Source organism: Azolla caroliniana, unplaced genomic scaffold (genome assembly GCF_043228905.1).
Source record: "Azolla caroliniana isolate FFs.n. ecotype wild unplaced genomic scaffold, voAzoCaro1.0.p SCAF_17, whole genome shotgun sequence".
NCBI classification, from domain to species: Eukaryota; Viridiplantae; Streptophyta; class Polypodiopsida; order Salviniales; family Salviniaceae; genus Azolla; species Azolla caroliniana.
The window spans coordinates 2472393-2497211 of NW_028230452.1; the positions used below are offsets into that span (position 1 = coordinate 2472393).

Consider the following 24819-nt stretch of genomic DNA (forward strand, 5'->3'; position numbering starts at 1 on the left):
TCCTCGTAGGAGCTCGGTTCGCCAGCGTCCATGTAATTGACGTAGTTAAGGCCCAGTTGATAGAACTCTATTGGCCTTCTGACTCGTCTAGATCTCTTGAGTGTTGATTTTGTCGATTCAATTTCTTCAGTAGGCTCGGTCAGCCGATCAGTATTGCTTGAAATACGTATTTTAGGAGTCCTATTGGATGACTAACCCTTGTGATAGGATTTCAACGATGTCATGTCATCCTCCCCTGTTTCGGGATTGATTGAATTGGAGATCGGAGACTTAGCCAGCTCGGTCGACTTTTCTCTTTAGCCTTTATGGGTGTGTTAGTCAAATCGACTCTGTCTTCTTCGACTCTATCGTTTTCACCTTGACACTTCTTGGCTTTGCCTTTCTCGACTCTTGTGAGGACCTGCAAGTAAATGTGTGCAACAAACAACATAGATATGCAACACGAGAAGAAACCAGTAGATCGACAAATAGTGAAGCTTCAATGGAAGTTCTTGTTATTCTATATCTCTCTCTACAAGACTCAAGAGCAGCATTGTTACAACGTTAAGTTAAGACTTATATACTCAAGCCCTAACTATTGGGCGTGTTCACACTAGTAAGGATACAAAGTGGAAGGAGTCGACTTTTATGCCAACAAAATATGACTACAAATGCTACCCAACTATAAACTTGAACTTATCGTATTGAAAAACTATAATGAGTAAGATGATAAACCATGTTGTATGACTATATCGTTGATTAAGACTCCTCTATTTCACCTCATAGTATAATTGGGATAATCCTATCTACTTATGGCGCCTTCACTTTCTTAATTTCATTTGCCTCCAACTTCAAATATGGTCATCTTCATTCATGATGCATGGTACTTAGCATAGTTCAGAATGTAAACATGTGCCTCTTGGCAGGTGCTCAAACAATACATATTACAGAATACAGTGCCAACTTGGAATGACAGTAACAATCATCACATTTAGCAAATACACAGCTAAGGTTACGGTTCATGCAATTTAATTAGCAAGGTCAGGTAAAAATTGTACATTTAGCATTTAGCATGAAAAATCTGTGCCCTTGATGTACCAATTAGAGTGGTAAATATGGACAATTATTCTGAATTTCTTGTGAGCTCTTGTAGCGCTTGCCCAATTAATTAAGGTATATACCCTGAGCATAAGAGGTTCTTCTAGTCAAGAAAATACAGGCATTCATTATCCCGAATGACATCTAAATCATCTATTTCTGCACCATCAGCGGATAACACTTCCTTTGGCTTCATCCCCAGTTTTTCACCTGAAATAGTAATAATAAGAATAAAATGTGTGAATCAGCAAGAAAACATCATCATGTAAAAGACCATATGTGCGGAACATACATTAGAAATATGGTTACCTGCCATCTTCATCAGCTCCTCAAATGTTGTGGGCAGGAGAATCAGCTTACCACGTATTTTGCCTCCCTTGCTAGTAGTAGGGGATCCCTCAAATATGGTTACTCGACGGGGATGACTGCTATGAAATAATGCTCTGCTAGACTTGTTGTCTACATGGAAAGATGCAGAAACAACACTAAAAAGCGATGCCTCAAAATTCTTTGATGACTTTCTCCCTCTACCGGATAACTTATTTACAACTGTTGATTTAGAACCAACTAAGCCATTGGGCTGTTTCCTACTTGCTACAGTGGATAACTCAACTTCATATTGCCCTTCGTTCAATATAGATTCTTCCCCTGTTTTTGTGCATGAAGGCATGTTAAATGGTGGAGAACGTTTATCAAATAGCATCTGAAGTCCTTCCTGGCTCAGCTGGGTGGCTGAATCAGAAGAGTCATCCAATTTGACGCTTTTATGTCCAAGGATGCCATTGAGCTGAGGCAAATGCTTTGAAATAGCAGATTGCAGTTTTGTCAAGTTCTGTGGCTTTACAGAGCTGATTCTCGCTCCATATTTGAGCAATTGCAGAAATCCCTCTGTATCGCCTTTTTGGATTGTATTGTACAAGAGCTCTCCATCTTCTTCTGAGTTCAAATTTGCATGGTTCTCCCATAAAACTTGTGCTACTGTTGGATGTCCTGCCTTAATTGCCTCCCATAGGGGAACGCTATTTTCATTGTCTGCAACATATGCTAACTCAATTAGTTTGCTGCACATTATGGAGATTCACATTGTGTAGCTTACCCTAACCTTCTTGTCAAACAAGTTATGGGAGAGGGAGGGAGACATACCTCGTCTGTTTGGATCAGCACCATATTCAAGCAGAATGCGAACACATTCTAAATAGCCATTAGCTGCTGCAATATGCTGAACAAATTAAACAAAAATGTCCATCTCAATAAGAAGATCCATTAATTATTTATACAGCGTTACAGATATGTCAAAGAAATTACCAAAGGTGTTCTGCCACTGTGATCTGTTGTATCTGGATCTGTTCCTTGCACTAGAAGTTGATGCATAAGCTCAGAATTTCCCACTGATGCAGCATACCGAAGACTCAATATCATGCCCCCTCTCCCCAGGGCTATTGTTTCCTCTATCTCCTCCATAAGATCTGAACCATATGAGCTCTTCACATGCTGTCATTAAAATCACAAATACAACTTTCTAAGCAGATAAGCCATCAGAACCAGAATTACGCATAAATTTGTTAACCTCAAGGAGATTGTCCATCACAATTTGTGCATCAACTATATTGGCTTGCGCAATGTTCATGAAGCTGATCCTATCAATTCTTAATAGTTGCGACAGTTTTGTTGTACGGACAGTGAAGATCTGTGGCCTGAAACATAGTACTCCAATTTCACCAACAACATCACCTGATTTCGCAAATCCAGAAAGCTAATTCAACAGAGAAAAAGAATTCAGTTGATGAATTTAAATAAAAAAATCATTGTTGCGCGTCACAATAAAAAAAGTTGGAGAAATAACTTGATGGATAAGTTTGTAATATCTCAGACAAGGTTTTCTCCCTATTTTGTCAGTGACAGAACAGGAAATATCCAAAGTTTAAACAAATCATAAGAAATATTTCATACACTATGTATGTACAGTGGCATTACAAGTTTTCATGATTCTGAGTATATTTCATACACTATGTATGTACAGTGGCATTATAAGTTTTCATGATTCTGAATCTCATGTTACGAGATTTAGATGCATGAAGGGTTATCAGTTCAGAAAATCTGACATAGGAAAGGAGACAGAGACATTCTGATAAAACAGGTTAAGAATCATCCACAGAATATAGTTGGCACTACCTGTTCAGTTCCATTATTTATATATAAATCCTGTAAAAGCAATGAGAATATATATTCAGAATGACAAGAAATTGACATACTTATGCAAATGAATTAAACCTATTTACGTTTGAAGATCACATATACCAGTACTCCAGACACTACAATATAAAATTCAGTGGGAGCCTCATTTTGTAAGATCATATCCTCTTCTGGTGGAAAATATTCTGGCTTCATCCCTGCGACCTTAAATAATCAACAGTATCTGATTTAGCATCACAGGAAAACATCAATGTGTATCTGGGAGAGCCTACAATAATTCCATATAAAATCACTTTCAGACTCAAGAAACATACAATCTGTAGGAGGAAGTCGTTTGATGTGTTCTTGAAAAGGTAGGCACTCTTTACTGTTGGAAGAAACAAGTGATGTGCAATGGCAGAACGAATTGCTTTCGGTAATTCTGGTATTATCTCCTCATGCTTTAGGTACTCGGTTCTGTATTTTAATCTCAGGTGGTCAACCATTTGATTATGTAACCTTGGGGGCAAGTGATTTCGTTTGGAAAAATTTGTAATCCCATGGATTGTGTCTCTCTGTCACAACATGATTAAACTTTGATTGTCATAGCTGATGTGATGCTTTTTGCAACTTCATGCACTAAAACAAAAAATATCTGTATCTTACAAATCTCCGGGTCCGACTTGTCACGTGCACAACTAAATTTGTCATGTTGCCTATCAGATAGGCTGTGAGACCGAGGTTAAAGAACATGTAAAGTATTTCAAAAACCATCTCTGAAGAATTTTGGGCATGAAGGTCACCATAACCAACTGATGTTAGAGTTGTTATTGACCAATACATTGCATAGATGTAACAAACCCATGGACTCTTATTCCTGAAATCAGGGAGAGCAGATCCGATCCAAGTTTTTTCGTCCTTCTCTTCTGGGTACGATGCTGCCAGCAAAAAGTAGAAACAGCCAGCAAAATGAACAGCCAGCAGAGTAACCTGCAAAGAAAACCACTTGAATGAAACCAAGAAAAGATAACTATGCTCCTACATTGTAGGATGGATAAGGTCAAATTCAATTATCTCTGGAATGAGCTGCCAAAATCGTGTTTCAAACAAACTCATGCAGCCATGTCACCACAAGATTACTTTTGCCTAACTTGAACCTTGGAGTAATCTATAACGAGATTTGCAGTTTATAGCAATGATAGTGATGTCTGAATTGTCTTTTGTATAATATTGAAAAGGGCATGTCGCCATAGGTGGTAGTTATAAATAGGGCCTTCAATTGCTCCATACACTTCCCCAGGAGCCACAATACATGAAATTGCAAAGGTTTTTTCTAGCATGCAGAAAGAAATGCTATCATTTGATATGAACAGGAAACAGCTGAGAGATCCACTTACGCATGACAATTTAAAACCTCGAATCCAAAAGTATGTGAAGCGAATGTCCTTCTCTAGACTGCAATACTCAATATGGAGCTAAGCTTACATCATATAAACAAATATGTTTTGTTGCATTTAAGGTGTTCCCAAGAAAAAAGAAATTACCGTATGAAGAACTTGCTAACTCTTCGCAGCCTCCAAAGGCGAAGCATGTTGAGTAGACTGTAACTTCTGCCTTCCCCATATCTCCTAGAAAACACGAGTGCTTGAATAGGGAAAATAGATAATACATCCAATGCAAAGCCTGTTCTAAGGTACCTGTGTAGATTAGAAGGTCATGAACTTTTCAAAAACATTAAAATTGATTACCATAACATATATCTTCCATACCTTGCAGCAATTTTAGATCGTTTGGTGACGAGAAGGTAAGTATTTCTGTCCACATATGCAACAAAAAATGTAACAACGATGTCGACAAAGAAGAAACAATCCACTATAAAGTCTGCAATAATATAGGGCAATAAATGCTTCCGGATAAATCCCAATTCGAATGGTGACATCCAAGCCGTGTACATCACAAGGAAGATTAAACAGCTTTCCCAACATCTGTGTGCCCAATTATATCAGAAATATTAGGTAAAACAAAAGGATTAGCATATCCTGTTTGAAAGTTTGGTAATTTCACACTGATGATTGAGATTTCCTTTATGATGATGTGATCATCAGATGAATCACCACAACCTTAATTGTTTTTACTTCTTTCAAGAGACATAGAGAGAAATTGCTGAAGGAAAACAATCCAACTACAAACCCTCATCAACAAAGAACCATAACAACGTTTTTTAGGTTCATCACTCCTCATGTTTTGTCAAAGGCAGAATTTCAGAGTATCTAAGATCAAAATTTTAAGTAATCAGCTAGGGAAAATGTCTGCAGCTTTACTAATTTTCTTCTAGTTATTTTGGTTTGTGTTCCCAAAGATGAGACAATCTTTTAAGATGCAATCTCTACTTCAGTCTCCTTCGACATTTCATGCTAGGTTTAGTTCTAAGGATGTTAAAAAATGTATCAGTGTCACGCAATATAGTGCTAGATCAAGAGCTATAGAGAGATGATGTTCCAATCTGATATATGAACTATTTAGCCAAGTTTGTTTTGATAGATATTGTAATTTGATTTTCCAAAGGAATGGAACTTCGTAAGGTGATGAATGCGACATATCATTTCAGTCATAAAAGTGCTGAGCAGCCTTTCGAAGTGATCAAGAAAACCTGTATCGGGCATCGTTGGGGATGATGATGTTCTGCTGGATTGACACAAATCTCCTGCTTCTTGCTCCTAATGCCGGCAACAGATCTGGATCGAAACTGTTGAAGCGGGCCAACTCAAGGGGATCATGTGCATGGCGATGAAGCTTAGCATTAAGGGTGCTGGAAGCAGGGGCGGCATTGAAACAGGAAACAGTGGGAGGGCAAGAAGTTGGGGAGCCCATAGCATACAGGAATGCACAATGGGAGAGGGGGGTTTTCTCTGTGTGTTTCTGTGTGTGTTCAGTAGTAACTCTAGAAACAGATCATCTTCTGACTGATTTGACTGACTGCTTGACTGATTTTGACTGGCAGCCAGAATTAGATGGAAAGAAAGATGGATAGAAAACATATGATGGATGTGTCTGTTAGAAGGTTGGTTGTGGTTGGGCCTTTCCTTTTTATGGTCACAAAAAGAGAGCCCTAAACCCTACCTAAAACCCCACCATGCTCCAATGCATGATTACCGGACCTACGGCTTTATTCGCACACCTCCCTCCCTCCATCCCTACCGAATGTATCTCGTGTAACAAACCGAATGTGCCCGATGATGACAAGCGCTTCATGATATGGCTTCTATCCATCAATCCGTGTCTCCTTATCTTCTCTCACAAACTAGGGTATGCCCATTCTGTGAGGGAATGCGGACTTCCTACTTTTCTCTTTTGTTCTTCGTGTGTTGCCCTCCATATCCTTCTTTTTCCAAAGACCTTGAGGCCCACCACCATTACGCTAACAATTACCATTTTATTCGGTTCACTTTTCCACAAGTCATCACTTTCTTATAGCCCCTTGAAAATGAAGTTTTGATCCCCAAGTCTTTCGATGTATGTACAATGCTTGGTTAATCATCGTCACGATTTTTGCGGTCTCATTCTTGAATGCTTCATAAGGTTATCATACGGTCTCCTTCACATACTTGAGTGCTTGTTTATTATATGTTTGCCTTCACATATATTCTACTTACAAGTTGTGGATAATGAACAAAAAAATACTTATACACAATGATGTGCTCAAAAGCACTCAAAGAATATTTGAAAGTTGTAAAGGAAATAACACGGAATTGGATGGAGACTATCATGCAATAATTGAACAATGCACTCCTTGAAGAAGAAGAATTCATCTACGTCAAGTTGAGTGGAGATTGTGGGGCTGCATGATATCCATGTAGGTTCAGAATCACCAAAATGTTACGTGATTGAAATATTGAAAAGTAGTTTCGAGAACGTGACTTTAGTAACATTTACAATGTTATCTTTTTCCGTGCAAAACAATGAATTTCAAATGAAACACTGATATATGTTATTATTAAAGCAAAATTTTCTCCTGAACCCAATATTTTATTTTTTAACATGAGCTGCTATGTTTGTCCAAACTAAAACAAAAATCCTACTTGAACTCATCCATCAATATTGCCATGTGTTTCAACCGAGAAATGCACTCAAGACTATATTCATTCAAATATACCAAATACAATTACAACAACTTTAATAGCAAAGTTTGTCATGAACTTTCCCTTTGCCTATCCATGGCTAGTCATTGGGATAGTCCTTTTTCCTCTTCTTTTTCATCTCTTTCGTAGTTTGTACTTGATAGGTTTTTTAAAACTAATGGAAGGATATTTTGTTTTGGAAAAAAAAAAAAAACTTTCCCTTTGCCTTGCCCAATCCCACTGTTGTAGAATACTTAGCAAACAATACGTGTAGAATACATATTTTATAGTTAAATTGCATTAAATACTCAAAATACGTTGTCGCGGATTTACACGAGTGTGTGCGAAACAAAGGCGGGACCATAGAGGCCTCGGCCCAAGGAGCACAAGAAGAGAAATAAGAGGAACGACACATGATTATCAACAAGACGGGTACCAACGATTAATTAGGGAAACAGAGTAATTACAACCGGCTTAATCGGGGCTAAGCTACGAGCTCAGCGAACAATGCACACACCCACACACCAAGATACTACAAGGTTCCTCTGACAGAAGCAAGCGGCTTCATACGCAAGCAGACGAGTCTATGCTAACAAGACGAAGCAGGAGGTAGAGAGTGTGTGCTCGGTTCCCAGTCCAATAGCACTTCGTTCTCCCTAAACGTGTGATCTCTAACTCAGTCCTCTCTCCCTCCTTTTATAGATCAAAGAGAGAGAGGGTTGTTACATCAAGTAGTTAATCTCTGTCATTTCGGATAGAGATTTGCCTAGATTTATTCATGTATTTCGGGCATCCGTGCTCGCGGCCATTCACGCGCCTTCAGTCCCTTTCCTCCTTGTAGCCAGATTTCTCCACGACAACGTGTAGGATACATATTTTATAGTTAAAATGCGTTAAATACTCAAAATACGTGTAGAATACTAAAAATATGTAGAATACTTGTAAAATACATAAAATACTTCTCCAATTTCAAAGTTTTTTTTCAAAAAAATAGAATTAAAAAAAATTTAAAACTTTTTTGAAATGATAAATACTTGTTAAATAGTAGAATACATGAAAATTTGAAAAATGGCAGTTCTAAAACGTAAAATACGTGTAGAATACTTTTGTAAGTTTAGAGTATTCTAAACGTGGAATACACGTGTTTTAACAACTATGCTCAATCCAGTGACTCATAAAACAAAGTAAAATTCATACCAGTTCATGATCCTCTACCACAATAAACAAATAACAAAATTGTACTTCATTATCCTTTACCAAAATATTAGCAATGTTAGACTGAACGGTTTTGTATGGGGAGATGACAAACTAGTAGATTAAAACAAGGCTACCAAGGTTTACAACCCTATTTTATTGTGCATAGATTGTGTTACATGGACATTATCTGTAGATTTTCCACGAAGATTGTTGTCAACCACCCAAGAGTAGAGACTTTACATATGCAGCCCAAGTCTGTATCCTTCATAAGGGACAAAGAAACACCGCATTGTACCTTGGGCAGTCTGTATCAACTTTTGTATCATGCCATCCTTCACAATTTTAGAAGTTCCACAGCATAGTAGTTTATCATACAGCTCAAATGGTTGATAGTTGGCTTCATGACAGTTTTACAAAAAATTTAACGAACATAGCATTTTATATCAACTCTTTCAAAAGACAGGATAATTAAAGTTGTGAATTATACAAGGCATCCATGTGCTTTGGCTCTTGTCTTCTCCTTCTACTTTCACTCATCCACCCAAATCTATACCAAAATATAGAAGCCCCAAACCCTATGTGTAGTTCTCATACATTTTGCAGCAATGTAGATGCCATATGCACCATGGAAAAAACTCACCACCCAAAAGAAGGATATATTTCATCAGAGTTCACACAAGTTAACCAGGCCCAACCTTGGGGATATCATAATGCTCACTTAAATTTGCAAGATACTGGTAGAAATCTTCAGTCCGATTCCTATGCAATTTCATAGCTACTCTTTTCAGGCGTTGTGCATCGAGCTCTAATTTCTGTTGATGGTAACTTTTCTCTGCCGCAATACGATGGTCCTAGTAGGGAGGTTCTTCATCACCGACATGTCGCCCCTTCTCTGGCTCATCTATCATGGATTCTCTCTCATTCTCAGCGATAGGAGAGTGCGCCTCCTCGCGCGTCGTCATTGTCAGCTGCTATAGGTAATGTCTTTCTCTCTTCTTTTTCTTTTTTATATTCCCTAACTGAACATCTAATCCCTTCCCTTTCAGCTTAAGCTTGCCTCCAACCACATTTTGATATGACATTGCCTGCAAAAGACTGAAAACACAAGATCCCAAAATACATTAGCAATATATGCGCGTAAATGTGATTGCCCAAGCATTTCAAACATTATGAAGAAGTTTCCGACGTTATTTTTTTAGTTAGAGAGCCAAGTCAGATTTGGCTAGCTTGCAGCAGCAATTTTTGAGAAGGTGGGAAGTACAAAGCCAAGTGAGACAAGCAGAAATATGGACCGACACAAGGAAATCGCAAGTCAATCCAAGCTAAAGTATGTTAGAAGCAAACGTAAAAAACCATGGAAAAAGAAGGTAAAGGCAAGATTCAACATGAAGTCATCACAACAGTCTGTCTGCATTGTATCCTCACAATATGAGTACCAATGATTGAAACAAAGAAAGAAGAATATCAATTTCTTCTGGACTATGCGCAGAAACTACCTTCATTTATTTGCAGACATCCATGATGTACAAAATCCTCCCTCTCTCTCTCTCTCTCTCTCTAGTGTTTAGGGTGTTGACCTCTCCACAAACAATCCACAAGGCTGTTGACGATCATGCCCTCTCCTTAAAAGGGACAACCATAAAAAACAATGTAAATAAGTAAATATAAAATAAAAATAAAAGCAATGGCCTAATGGTTAAGTGTATTGGATTGTGTGAGGAAAGTTCTAGGGCCTCAATCCTAGCACATGTGTGTATTGGCTAATGGTTAGGAGCATTGTTGGGCAAAGTCCCATAAACAATATAATTGTTGCAATTACGTTGTGACTTTTGCTAGCCAATGTGGAGGACAATCGTAAGTGATTTTAGCCATAATTTCCAAGAAAACGGAATCTAGGCTGCTCATATTTTCCGAATCGGTTATTTATGCAAGTTAAAGAAAAGGGGTAAAAAATAGCAATTTTTTTATATTTCCTTGCCCAACTATTTTCTCTTTTTTCTTCCTCTTTTCCTTGTTTTGCTCACTACTCACTACAATGCTCACCATTAGAATTACCTATCTGTCGAGATTTCCTTCTACTCATTGCTCATTGATCATTGATTGCTTGTGCTTTGCGAGACTTCAAGCCTTGAAACTCAACGATTGCCTATTATGTGTGACGTTGTTCATTGATCATTGATTGTTGAGGAAATTTGTGTGCCTGGGTGAAACTGTCTAAACAAGGAGAGTGTAAATAACAGGAAGAAAGTGAAGAGTGGGAAGTCAAACCAATAGTCGAGCCGAAGTATTTTGGTAGCTTCCAACCCTACACATGTAACTTTCTCGCCAACATTGAGAATCACGTCCCTTTGTCTATTGCTTGTAATATCAACATAACTCAATTTGGAAGTGCATCATGTAGATATCGAAACAACATTTCTACATGGAACAACCCAAAATGATGGAAAATGACAAGTATCCTGACTATGTATGCAAGCTACTCAAGCCATTGTATGGATTAAAACAATATCCAAGACAATGGTAGGCCAAGCTATGTCAGTTCTTGTTCAATGCCAACTTCACACGGTTTTACTCTTAAACGAACCTATATGTAAGGAAGACAAAATCAAAATTCATCATAATAGGAGTATATGTGCATGACTTGCCTATAGCATGAACTTCTGAAAAAGAGATACTAGAGGTGACCAAGGAGCTAGACCATTAGTTTCCGGTCAAACATCTTGGAGCATTGGAGCATTTTCTTGGAATACACGTAGAGAGGAATCAAAGCCTAAGGCGACTATCACTTTCCCAAGCAAAGTATGTGGACAACATCTTGAATAAATTCGACATGGTTGAATGCTCTCCTACATCCACACCACTCATTGTACCATGTAAGCTATCATTTCGAGGCTATCCTCAGAATGATGAAGAAGCATGTATTATGAAGAATATTCCATATCACCGAGTATTAGCGAGCCTCCGATACTTGTGGGTTGCACAAGACCAAATTTGTCATTTTGAACTGGTTTTCTCTCAAGATTCATGAATTCAAAAACCAAGTCTTAATCATTAGGTTGCACTCAAATGCGTACTACAGTACTTTAAGTAAACTCAAAATATGGCACTCATTTATCAGGCATTCTTTGGGGAAGACAACTCTAGAATACAAGCATGGCTATCAACACCACTTCAAGGATGGGCTGATGCAAAATGGGGAGGAGATGTTGATTCTTCTCGCTCCACATCAGGTTTTTTGTTTACTTTTGCCGTAGGGTCAATCGCGTGGTTTAAGAAAAAGCAAGCCATTGTCGCCCTCCCCTCTTTTGAAGCTGAATATATCACATCTAGGCTTATAGCTAAAGGACTTTGGCTTTGATCAATGATCCAAGAATTAGATATTCTACAAATTTCCAAATTTAGGCTATGGTGTGATAATCAATCATGTGTCAATATCACCAAGAACCCAAAAATCACCGACCAAAATAAACATATTCGGGTTTGATTTCACTTAATAACAAAACTTGTTGAATAACATAACCTTGACATCAACTATACCCCTACTCAAGATATGTGGACCAATTTCTTAACGAAGCCAGTTCTAAGTAATAAACATTGGAATTGCAACAAAAGTATTAGGTTGAGTCTCTCTCATTATCCTATAGGACATACAGTTAAGGGGGGTATTGAAAATAACTCTAATTTTAAATAAAGACTATTACAATTGCAACAATCACATTATCTAAAAATATGATTGACTGTTACAATTGCAACAATCACATTTCAGATGTATTTAAATTAGGGAAAAGTACCAGGATACCCCTGGAAGTTCATCTATTTACCAGAATGCCCCTAGAAGTTCCAAATTTACCAAACTACCCCTATGTCCAAAAAATTACACTTTATAAAGTAATTATACACTCAAATCTTTGGTAAATAGGGCTAGTTCAGGTCCATTTCTTCCATCTTTGGTAAATAGGGCTTGTAAATTTGAGTGTATAATTACTTTATAAAGTGTAATTTTTTGGACATGGGGGTAGTTTGGTAAATTTGGAACTTCTAGGGGCATTCTAGTAAATAGACGAACTTCCAAGGGTATCTTGGTACTTTTCCCTTTAAATTACTATAGTACCACATATTTGTGTATGAACACATCTAAGAATACATGTACAAGTTCATGTGTTAATTCCAATATCTATTTTGTAATCTCTTACCTCTTACCTTTGTCTTCATGTCCTTGCTAGAATGCTTTTGGCAATGTAGTTGTTTTTTTGTCTATGGCATTAGTAATAAATATGTAATTACTTCTTCATTTGAATTTACGAATAGTTTGGATCTTGATTGTTACGTGGAATAGTCACAATTAATGGTCATTACTCGGTTACATTTCATTTGGCATATTCACGTGAAGAGTAGAATCATATTTTTGGTTCTAATAACATGAGAGGGTACCGTGTTGAGGATTTTAATCGTAATTGTCCATGTTACAATTGTTTGATAATTTTCTCTCTTTCATCCCATGCACTAAGTGAGATAGTGCCACCCAACACAATTGTCCATCCCATGCACTAAGTGGATCTTGATTGTTACATGGAATAGTCACAATTAATGGTTATTATTCGGTTACATTTCATTTGGCAGATCCACGTGCAAGGTAGAATCATATTTTTGGTTCTAATTACATGAGAGGATACCATGTTGAGGATTTTAATCGTAATTGTCCATGTTACAATTGTTTGATAATTTTCTCTCTTTCATCCCATGCACTAAGTGAGATAGTGCCACTCAACACTTCCACTCCATAAAGCAACACTTAAACCACTGACGTTCCATAACATTAATCTCACTTTCCATAGTTAAATATCACTTTAGTTTCATCTCAATTGTATAATTACTATTCCAACCTACTTGAAGCCTAGACGTGTAGCACACATTCCACCTACCTGTCAATGAGACATAATATTAAGATATTTGAGGCTTGGTGCCATTTGGATTGGTTCTCCTTTGTATATAAAAGTGGGGTAGTTTCTTGGTTTTATTGCCATCAATTTGGTTGTTCGCCTTCATGATTGACAAAATGCTCTTGTGCCAAAAGTTCTCGATGTCACCATCATTTGGGGAAATTGTGATGTGCCCTCTATTGAATTCGTTACAAATTTGGTTTAGTGCTACCAATTTTAAACGAATTAAATGCTAAATATTACTTATGACCCATTGTTATAGCCTATGACTAACCCTAAGGCGGAACTAGCAAATTTGGAAGATGGAAGCCAGATGGGTATCATCTTGACTTGATGTTTAAAGACAATTGATTGTGCACATGGGCCAGACAAGAAGTTGTCTTGCATTGTTGAGGGTGGTGAAGAAACAATCCAAAAAAAATGCAATGAATGACTAGCCTTGTGAGACAAACTTAAACATTAGACAAGAAGAGAGCATGCAATTATAAAAGTTTCCCAAACCTAAATCAATTATGGTAATGGTTGTGTACAAATATAATTATTTCTTCAAATGTAGAGGCTATGGATAACAAAAACTCCAAATAGTAAATAGGGAGGAATTCCTTATGATACTCTTTTTTGTAAAATGTGTAAATGCTCAAGTCGTAGAGTTTTGGAGTGAAAAAAACACTTGCAAAAAGGTTGGGTTGTATGGTACTATAATTATTGTCGTGTTGTCTGGTGTGAAAAAGGGGGAAAGGTTTTAAGGTCACAGTAGTACATAGATAGAGATATATATATATATACCTCGAGTCTTTGAAATCAATCAGTCAAAAGTCTTTCTTTTTGAAGGACAAATATGAGAAGCTCCGGTCTTTGAAAACCCTTCATTTTGTAAGAAAATTTATGCATTCCAATTTAAACTTGTCTAGGAAGAGGTTACAATGTGTGTGCACATGGAAAATACCGTGTCTAGTTGGATAGATCCGACCAAGTTGGTCCCATTTTTACGGAAAAAACTTCACCGCCACACGCTCTGTATTCTCTGGTGCTATGGGTCCGCATTAGTGGCCCATAGCTAGCCATCGCCATGCCCAGAAAATGTAAATAATGCATGACCTGAACAAAGCGATGGGTAGTGTAGAGCTGCTACATAACTCATTGTTTGCCTAGCTACCCACAATTCTCTTTACACATCTAGCATGTCGATGGAGTGATCATGGGTGTATGTATAGAAATGCCACATTATGCCTCCTACATATAATGTGCCTACATTACAATCCATGACTCTGTCTATATATATATATATATATTCTTTCTCTATGTACCTATCATTTCTCCCTTCTGTATATATCCATGAATCCTCTAGAGTCTACCCCATCTGTTTGTTATTCACATCACATATATCTACTCCTATTACACTCATCTTTACCTTTGCCACACCACACGTCCCATCATGTTTCTCTCATTGCACACCATCTATGATATGTTGCTATAAGAAGCACAACTAAAGGAGTCAAAAAGTCAGTGGGACCTACACGCTATTTTGAATAGGTTCTAGTACCATTTACTAGCGAAGAAAGTCAGTATTGTACAATTTACTGTACAATATATCATTATTGTATATGTATGTGTATATATGCTTTGTGTGTGCGCGCATTCAATTAACTTATGTGTCTAACCCAAAATCCTACATATCTATGTGTAGGTTGTGCAATCAAGAAAATCGAGTTCTCACGTGAAGAACCTGTGGTCAGTTTATACGATGGCATGAATCAATGATACTTACCAACATGTAAAATCATTAAGTTTTAGTAGGTGCCAGTAAGTGATGCGTTTCCTTTTTCCAATGCCTTTTAGGAAAATATGGCATATTGCTATGGTAATTGTTTGTTGTAGTGAATTATTGAAAATTTGAGCAAATGATTGGGAATTCATATTATATGATATTCACAATTATTGTATTCTAGATTGTCAAATTATATGCCCAACAAGAAAAGTAAAGAAGGAGAGTGACGAACAGCATGTTGAAGTCCAACTTCAATAAGTTAGAGTGTGAAACTTGAGGTCAAACAGGTTTGGGAACCTCAAGCTTGAATCAATTATTTTGACTCACTTATGCAACAATACTAAATGTTACTCATTAGCACTCATCTTAGAAGCTAGAACACCATGTATTGTTACATTTAAAGTTGAGAGTTTGGTTGCGACATTTGGGTGCTAAATTTCATTACAATGGTCTTTTTGCATGTTAGTGGAGGGTTTTGGAGATGATTTACAAACTTCAACTACATAATTGACGGAACTTTGTATCTGAGGTATGCTGATGCTGAAAAACAAGCTTATGACAACGTTTAACACATGCATCTCGATGTTCTTGTACAAATCGCTTTATATCATGGTATTGTACGCCTATGTTGTTATTCTCAACATCCCTTTGCTTGTAATATCAGGATTCATTGCGTCATTATAGGCGATAAGGAGTGATTGTCATCGCATCCGACATTTCTAGAATAAGGATCAATTCTGTATGCTTTAGAAGCTTGAGCAAGAATTGGCTAATCTCTGGTGGGGTCAACGGAGGAGATTACTGGAAGGCCCACACCATTTTTGTGCAACTGCTGCTGTTGGTGGTTTCCTCCGAGTCTCCACAATTTCCACCTCTTCATTCCCCTCCATCCTGTGTGGAACACTCGCCAACTAGCGCAACGCCCTTTCGACAATTCTTCCTTCTTATTCCCGTGGTGCGATGCTGAACCTCCGACGCACTCTCCATCTCCTCTCAATCCTTATTATCATCATCAATTCAGCAATGGCTGCGGAGGTTGTGGCGGCGCTGACTCACTCTCCTACCTCCTCCTTCGACTTGGCTGTAGTGATAGCCCAAGCCCAAGCTCTCATAGCATTCAAGGATGCCATTGCCCATGACCCCTTCTCTTGCCTCTCCTCCTGGACCACCACCTCCAACTCCACAGCACCGCCCTCCTACTGCCCTTCCAATGGCACTGCTGGCTGGTATGGACTGCTCTGTGACGACCGCTTCCAAATCACCTCCCTCAACCTCTCCTCCTGCAGCCTCTCTGGTTCCATCTCCCCTTCGTTGGCTCTCCTCCCTTCCCTTTCTCTTCTCGATCTCTCCCACAACTTCTTCTCAGGCCCCCTCTCTTCCTCCCTCTTCACGCAACCCAACTCCTCCCTCACGTACCTCGACCTCAGCGAAAACAACCTCTCTGGTGACATCCCCCCTTCCCTCATCCTCAACTCCCCCAACCTCCAAACTCTACGCCTTCTGAACACTCGCCTTGGCGGAGTTGTTCCTCCAGAGATGTGGACCCATCTACCGGCTCTTCGGCAGCTGTCTATTTCCGACTACCCCTTACTACCACTTCTCAGCATTTCGCCCACCTCTTTTTCCCCTAGTGCTAATTTCTCTTTCTGTGCTACCATTCAGGTGTTTGTACTGGATGGCCTTGATGCTAATTTCTCAGCATCGTTTCCCTCTTCCTTGGGAGATTGCCAACAGTTGCACACCTTGACTTTGTCTACGGCGGGTCTACAAGGCTCCATACCCCCTTCCATTTGGCAGCTTCCTTACCTCCAAAAGCTGGATATCGTAGATCGTAATTTGTTAAATACTGAGGAGATTCATCCCTACGAGCCACGCCCCTACAAGCTCCACGGGTCACTGCCATCCACTTTTGGCTTCTGTGGCGCTGCTGGATCTACCATCGAATACATATCCATAGAGGGCATAAATCTCACTGGCCACATTCCTGCTTCTATAGGCAACTGTGCTTCTCTCCAGGCTCTGTCTCTCTCTCAAACAAGCCTGGAAGGTCCCATCCCTTCTAGCCTCGGGAACCTCACCCAGCTGCAGACCTTGGATGTCAACAGCAACAATCTGTCAGGCCCCATTCCTTCTAGCCTCGGGAACCTCACCCAGCTGCAGACCTTGGATCTCTACAGCAACAATCTGTCAGGCCCCATCCCTTCTAGCCTCGGGGACCTCACCAAGCTACAGGAGTTGTACCTCATGAGCAACAACCTGGAAGGCCCCATCCCTTCTAGCCTCGGGAACCTCAACCAGCTATGGATCTTGGATCTCGACAGCAACAACCTGGAAGGCCCCATCCCTTCTAGCCTCGGGAACCTCACCCAGCTACGGATCTTGATTCTCAACAGCAACAACCTGGAAAGCCCCATCCCTTCTAGCCTCGGGAACCTCACCCAGCTACGGATCTTGGACCTCCACAGCAACAACCTGACAGGGAAGATACCAGCTGCACTTGGTAGCTGCTCACAACTCTTCCAGCTTCGATTAGGGTCCAACACTCTTACGGGTTCCATCCCCAATGAGCTGGGAATGCTCAGATATCTCGAGGAACTCTCTCTATTTACAAACAGCCTAGAAGGGATTGTCCCTGTTGACGCTTTACATAATCTGACGGTTCTTCAGGTCTTGCGTCTCTTTCGAAACAATTTGACTGGGAAGATAGAGAACTTGGACCTGTCCAAGTTGCCGGATCTCTCGAGTTTTAGTGCCTATGAAAATGCTTTAGAAGGGGAGCTACCTGCTGGTCTAACAGAGAGTAAGGAACTGGTCGTCTTTGATGTGCAGGGGAACAAATATCTCACCGGATCCTTAGGCAATACTGCTACTCCTGACATCACTGGTTTATTCAACCTAAGGGTGCTCTCGGTGAGCTACAACCAACTAAGCGGAGACATCCCTGGTTGGGTTTGGAAGCTTCCCAGTCTACAGGCACTAGACCTCTCCAACAATCGTTTCAGTGGCCGCTTCCCTGCAACTCTCACGCACCTCTCCTACTTCAAGCTCAATCAAACAGCAGACAGTAACCAGACAACCCTCTACGAGGAGGTGCCTTTCACGCTGAAGAACTCTGTCCAAACTCTTGAGTATGTTTTGAGTGCACGAATCTACTTTGATGTGTCCATGAACGACCTGGAAGGCGAAATTCCGAAGAGCTTTGGGGAGCTGCTGGGTTTGACAGGAGCCAACCTGTCCCACAACCGAATCAGCGGCCCCATAGGTGAGGGTACATTCGGCAGGTTGATGTATTTGGAGGAGTTGGACCTGTCCTACAACCAGCTCAGCGGTGGCATCCCACAAGATCTCACGTCTTTGGACAGCCTCTCTACTCTAAACCTCGCCCACAACCAACTGGAAGGACCCATTCCCAAACAGAACAACTTTAATACTAGGTTCACCTCCGCCAGCTTCGAGAACAACCAGGGCCTGTGTGGCTACCCTCTTTCCTCCTCCTGCAACACAAGCATCGATGATGCGGGTAGTTATGTGGGCATCACAAGCACAAGCACAAGCACCCCACGGCCGAAGCAACAATTATTATTGATTGTGATTTGGTTCCATGAGTTTGTATCTCCGTGGGCAGTTCTAGTAGGCTATCCCGCTGGGCTTGCACTGGGCATAATCCTCTGCCATATCCGCTACTCAAAATTGAAGTGAATTAGTAGCTGTTGGTCAAGAGAACTGGACTGGACTGCACAGTTTTGAGGAGTGCCATCATTCATAAAAGCTAATTGAAATACTCACTAGAGGAGCACAATCTCCAACATGAGCATATCGAACTTTGTATTGTATGCATTTTTACTCCATGGACCATGAAAGCGTTGCATTGCGTTCCTCATCTTCCAACCCATTTTGAAGGCGAACTTTGTATTGTATGCATTTTTACTCCATGGACCATGAAAGCGTTGCATTGCGTTCCTCATCTTCCAACCCATTTTGAAGGCCTAGTCCGTTTCCTTACCTCTCTAAGACTCCATATATGTATATGCTCTTAATTTATTACATTACCACTCTGGAATGTAGGGGTTGAACCCATGACCTCTTGGTCTCCATTCGACAACCTAACCAAGCTACAAGCACACTCTGGAATGATTAGCTTACCCTGGTAAGTTGTTAGACTACTGCCACTACATCTGTAGTACTCAATACATCTCTCTCTCTATCTCATATAATTCTACATGGTATCAGTAGCAACAAAGGAGCTCAATCCCACCAACAAATATGCTAATTGATGCTAATTAATCATGTCAAGCATAGGAGCATTATTAACGAATATGACTCAAATGGCTACCCAACTATAATCTTACACTTATCATATTGAAAAACTGTAATGAGAAAAATGATTAAACATGGCATATGACTATAGAGAGATCATATTTGGACACTAGAATTTGTTAACCATGGTTGATGGAACCAACTTACATGCAAAAATTCATTACCCCACAAATAAATGCAATTAATCGTGTTGGTCTTGCATTTGGCATATCCTTTTGCCATCTCCTTTGCTAGAAAACAATTTAAGCGAATTAGTTTCTCTGCTTTAGAAAGGAGTGTTAATCAGTATACTTCAAGGAATAAATCTGAATTTATATAGAATATCTTGGTCGATAATTATTAATAACGACATAATTAATCAACAACAAAGAATATTATTTTGGCTTAGGAGTGAGAATAATACTTCACGAACAACATGTTTCCAACTACTATCTTAACAGAATTGTATTAATGTTTGGGTGGTTAGTACATAAGTGATCTGCAGAATTGCCCGGAGTCAAAAGCATTACACTCAAATTATGGACATCTCTATAAATACTTAATGCTATAATTAGCAAAACAACAACCAATAATTAAAATACTGCAAACAAAATACATTTACTTGACCTTTGGAAATCATGTCTTTGCAATGAATGGGGCCTTCAATGGGGCCTTCACTTGTAAAATATGTAGAATACGTAGAATTTTCAGCATATATAGAATACATGAAAATTTGAAAAATGGCAGTTCTAAAACATAAAATATGTGTAGAATGAGTATTCTAAAACCTGTTCTAAACGTAGAATACACGTTTTTTAACTACCCTCAATCCACTAGTTCAGAAAACAAAGTAAAATCCATACCAGTTCATGATCCTCTACCATGATAAACAAGCATTAAAATCATACTTCATTATCCTTTTCCAAAATATTAGCAATGTTGAACTGAACGGCTTTGTATGGGAGATGACAAACCACTAGATTGATACATGGCCACCAAGGTTTACAATCCTATTTTGTTGTGCATAGGTCATGATATATGGAGATTATCAATAGATCTTCCACGAAGTTCGTCAACCACCCAATGTAGAGACATTACATAGGCAGCTCAAGTCAGTATCCTTTATAAGGGACAAACAAACACCACATTGTACCTTGGGCAGTCAGTATCAACTTTTGTCTCATTCCATCCTTCACAATTTCAGAAGTTCCACAGCATGGTAGTTTATCGCACAACTCAAATGGTTGATAGTTGGCTTCATGGCAAGTTTACAGAAATTTAAAAAACATAGCACTTCATATAGACTCTTTCAATAGACAGGATGATAAAGTTGTTAATTATACAAGGCACCCATGTGCTTTGGTTCTTGTTTTCTCCTTCTACTTTCACTCATCCACCCAAATCTATACCAAAAAAGAGAAGCCCAAAACCCTATGTGTAGTTCTCATACATTTTGCAGCCATGTAGATGCCATAAGCACCATGCAAAAAACTCACCACCCAAAGAAGGATATATTTCATCAGATTTCACACAAGTTAACCAGGCCCAACCTTGGGGATATCATAATGCTCACTTAAATTTGCAAGATACTGGTTGAAATCTTCAATCCGATCCCTATGCGATTTCATAGCTACTCTTTTCAGGCGCTGTGCATCGAGCTCTAATTTCTGTTGATGATACCTTTTCTCTGCTGCAGTACGATGATCCTCGTAGGGAGGTTCTTCATCACCGACATGTTGCCCCTTCTCTGGCTCATCTATCATGGTTTCTTTCTCATTCTCAGTGATAGGAGAGTGTGTCTCCTCGTGTGTCGTCATTGTAAGCTGCTTCAGGTAATGTCTTTCTCTCTTCTTTTTCTTTTTTATATTCCCTAACTGAACATCTAATTCCTTCCCTTTGAGCTTAAGCTTGCCTCCAACCACATTTTGATATGACATTGCCGGCCAAAGACTGAAAACAAAAGACCCCAAAATACATTAGCAATATATGCGCCTAAATGTGATTGGCCAAGCATTTCAAGCATCATGAAGAAGTCTCCAACGTTGTTTTTTGTTAGAGAAACAAGGTGGAAAGAACAAAACCAAGTGGAACAAGCAGAAATGTCGAAGGGCGCAAGAAAATCACGCCAATCCGAGCTAAAGCATTTTAGATGCAAACGTAAAACCATGACAAAAGAAGGTAAAGGCAATATTCAACATGAAGACATCACAGCAGTCTGTATGCATTGTATCCTCACAATATCAGTAGTAAACAAATAAAGAAGAAGATCAATTTCAAATAAAAGACACATAAACGGGAACTTTACGACGTAGACTACGTCTTAGAGAATAATACTCAAGGATTGGAGATTTAAATTACATTCCTTCTGAACTATGCGCAGAAACGAACTTCATTTATTTGCAGACATACATGATGTACAAAATCCTCCCTCTCTCTCTCTCCAGTGTTTAGGGTTACCGCATCTATATTCTTTTCTGCAGACATAAGAAGACATTGGTTCCCATGCAGCACGGGAGGCAAAGAAGAAAAACAACAAGGAATAGGAAGATTAACGACAGACTAACCTCGATGACTTGGAGGTCGATGGGGAGGGGAAACCCTCAGTAAGGCATCAAACGGTCTCCCCTGCTGCTGCCCACAGCCTAAACAGAATATGTTTATGTTATTGTCACATTCTTTACCTCGCTTTATAATGACCAACACACACATATAGATCTTGTTTTGTAAACTTCCTTGATTACATGGCATGTGCATTGTGAACAGAATCATGGGTATGCCAATGAGCAAGATGGAGATGGCGGGATACAATTGAGATTGAAAAAAACCGGCCAATCTTCCTCCACGCCACTATTCCAAAAGTGTGATACGTCCATCTTTTCTCAGTTACTTTTGTGTCGATGCGTCAAAGTAGGCATTAAATTGTCAAGTCTTCATGCGTTTTTGTAAGCTTTTGTTTGTTCTAGTATTGAAGAAGAGATTTGATTGTATCAATCGTCAAAGCGAGAAGAACACGTGCCATAGCCATAGTGTGGAAGGAAGCAAAATGATTTCCCACAATGTTAACAATGTTTTGTTTAGAAATCAATGTTATTAATTTCAACTCATAGCTTCTGGAAATGCATTTCTTGGCAAATAGTTGTTTAGGTTGGCCAATACAAATATGTAAAAAACTCACATATGCCTCATCATAATTGAATCCACTTCCATCACCAACTACTATGGTCATGACTCATGACAATGACATTGTTGAAACCCAAAGCATCATAGTGAAGTTGGCATCAAAAACCTCTTTTGTGCCACCAAGTCGATGGATAATTAACTCAAGGGTTGAAAGCAATGTATGGAATGTTTTATCTACAAGGACAATTAGTTTGCCACTACATGGAATGTGAGGTCTTGTCATGAACAACAATAGAGATCAAAACAACCAAGACAATTTAGAAGGCATTAAATTTTGCTTGATATTTAATAAACGAAAACTTCAAATAGCAAAACCACTTATGAGTCCAAACATCAAGATATACATGTCATAAAAAAAACCCCAAAAAACAAACAAATAATGATAATGCAATTCGGATGACATCACATCACATCCTTGCTATACACACACGTAACATGGGTGAGGGTAGGTCACTAGTATTTACAAAACATAGCGAAGGGTATGTTTAACTAATGTTAGAAAGGAACTAATGTGATTGGATAGAAAGAATGATAGATGTATGGATAAAGTGTGAGGGTTAAACGAGTGTGTAAAGAAGGGAAGGATTGCTTTTAATCCTTGGGATTGAGACAACCCATTAGGGCCAAGTGTGAACTTGCCTAGGGGCCTTAGGTCTGGCTATAAATATGAGGCCTAGCTACCCTCATTTGATAATCTCTTGATTATTCGTCGCGACTCTAACCTTGTGGTGGATCAACTCTTGTAGCAAGCAGGCAAGTACCAGGTATGACTCGACGCCACGATAGTGGTATGGGACGCCGATCGAGGCTCGAGTCCGTCTCGATCCCTTCGCTCAGGGGTGGTTGGGTGGATCGGCACCCTTCTTTCTGTCTCTCCTTATCTATTTATCTATTTTATCCTTATCTCATGCTTACATTAGGATATAGCTCTAATATGTATGAACTATAAAAGGGACTAATGTGATTGGATAGAAAGAATGATAGGTGCATGTACCATTATGATCTTGACAACCAATGAATACAAAGTCTTTTAGAAAAGCACATTTATAAGGGGCCTAGGAAGAAGTATAACTATGAGGCCTAGCTAACCTCATAAAACACATCGCACTAGAAGGTGGAAGTCTTGAGAGACATGTAGTGTAGGCTAGGCTTTTGTCGCGATGATAGTGTTACCTTTTCTAAGGTATTAGTCATCCTAATATCCATTAGTATGGGATGACAATGGTAGAAAGGAGAATAAGAATTAAACATAGTGCATGTACAAGAAATTACCTCTCTCATGATCAGTCAACATAACAAGGATGGTCAAAAGGATCGAGTTCTTCTATCCAATCAATTCACCTTTCTTTTACTTTTATTTGGTCTATTGATTGGTAATATCAGCTATTAACAAATCCCTTGTAGTGGTATTCATCCGATGCCATCACTAATATTTGTGCTAAATACAGATCAAACATCGTGTTGGTGACATGGCATCCATGAATATTTGGCTAAGCACATGGGTAGGCCAAACATAGTTGTGTTGGGTGATCACATTGTAAGTTTCACGCTCGTTCTAATACAACTAGCATTTTCCCAATTCCTAGGAAGGTCTATGGTTAGAGCCCAAGGAAGTTGTCTACAATTAAGTACATCAATTATTGCAAAATCCTTTTTCAATGGGATAGTGGATCATTGTACATTGTCTTACATAAACACTATGAGCATCATTGTGTTAAGAATGGAACTTAAGTTCAAAGCATTGTTAACCATTCAAGAGCATGTTTGCCTATGAGAATTAAGACGATAGTGAGTCGTTCACACTATCTGATTGGCACCAATTTTGGCAGCTTTTCCAACAGCAATGGAAAAGCATTGTTAACCATTCAAGAGCATGTTCGCCTATGAGAATAAGACGATAGTGAGTCGTTCACACTATCCGATTAGCAACAAATTTGACACTTTCAAGTGAATTGGAGGGTGCCCCTAGAACTAAAATGGTTTTACACATGGTGTGGCCTTCTCCAACCAAGAGTCGCACCAAAATGAAAATATTGCACGTGAATGAAACATCAGTCGACACTGATCCAAC

The 24819-nt window shown here is 39.2% G+C and overlaps 4 protein-coding genes across 6 annotated transcripts in view; 2 read left to right on the top strand and 2 right to left on the bottom strand.

Annotated features, from left to right (window-relative positions):
* Window positions 1-19125, top strand: part of LOC147852782 (uncharacterized) — a 50737-nt gene extending 31612 nt beyond the window's left edge. For 2 of the 3 annotated variants that reach the window (XM_087332892.1, XM_087332893.1), the window contains one exon: window positions 18969-19032. The gene's annotated coding sequence lies outside the window, so the exon portion shown is untranslated. Of the gene's footprint in view, window positions 1-18968; window positions 19033-19084 lie in introns of those variants that run through there. The other variant, XR_015531251.1, reaches the window with a different exon arrangement.
* LOC147852783 (potassium channel KAT3-like) lies at window positions 950-6224 on the bottom strand. Its single transcript, XM_087332894.1, has 13 exons — window positions 5900-6224; window positions 5019-5234; window positions 4794-4946; window positions 4647-4704; window positions 3916-4239; window positions 3585-3824; window positions 3376-3474; window positions 3250-3279; window positions 2645-2830; window positions 2383-2568; window positions 2221-2296; window positions 1387-2109; window positions 950-1287 (listed from the first exon to the last, which is right to left on the bottom strand). The coding sequence occupies exons 1-13, from the start codon at window positions 6118-6120 to the stop codon at window positions 1181-1183; spliced, it is 2619 nt and encodes an 872-aa protein (XP_087189020.1). The 5' UTR covers window positions 6121-6224; the 3' UTR covers window positions 950-1180.
* On the top strand, window positions 16079-18971 carry LOC147852784 (uncharacterized). The gene has a single exon (XM_087332891.1). It carries the CDS (start codon window positions 16233-16235, stop codon window positions 18969-18971), a length of 2739 nt encoding a protein of 912 aa, XP_087189017.1. The 5' UTR covers window positions 16079-16232.
* A 1687-nt stretch (window positions 19126-20812) lies between the features above and the next one.
* LOC147852785 (uncharacterized) lies at window positions 20813-22241 on the bottom strand. The gene is made up of 2 exons (XM_087332895.1): window positions 22133-22241; window positions 20813-21518 (listed from the first exon to the last, which is right to left on the bottom strand). The coding sequence occupies exon 2, from the start codon at window positions 21503-21505 to the stop codon at window positions 21104-21106; it is 402 nt and encodes a 133-aa protein (XP_087189021.1). The 5' UTR covers window positions 21506-21518; window positions 22133-22241; the 3' UTR covers window positions 20813-21103.
* Window positions 22242-24819: the final 2578 nt, after the last annotated feature.

Excerpts from the sequence above, each read along its gene's own strand:
- LOC147852784 (XM_087332891.1), top strand. The coding sequence starts at position 16,233 with ATGCTGAACCTCCGACGCACTCTCCATCTCCTCTCAATCCTTATTATC.
- LOC147852783 (XM_087332894.1), bottom strand. The coding sequence starts at position 6,120 with ATGGGCTCCCCAACTTCTTGCCCTCCCACTGTTTCCTGTTTCAATGCC. Across the intron at positions 2,569-2,644 it reads TGATGGACAATCTCCTTGAG|CATGTGAAGAGCTCATATGG; the intron begins GTTAACAAATTT and ends TTTTAATGACAG. Across the intron at positions 2,110-2,220 it reads TGCTGATCCAAACAGACGAG|ACAATGAAAATAGCGTTCCC; the intron begins GTATGTCTCCCT and ends CATATGTTGCAG.
- LOC147852785 (XM_087332895.1), bottom strand. The coding sequence starts at position 21,505 with ATGTCATATCAAAATGTGGTTGGAGGCAAGCTTAAGCTCAAAGGGAAG.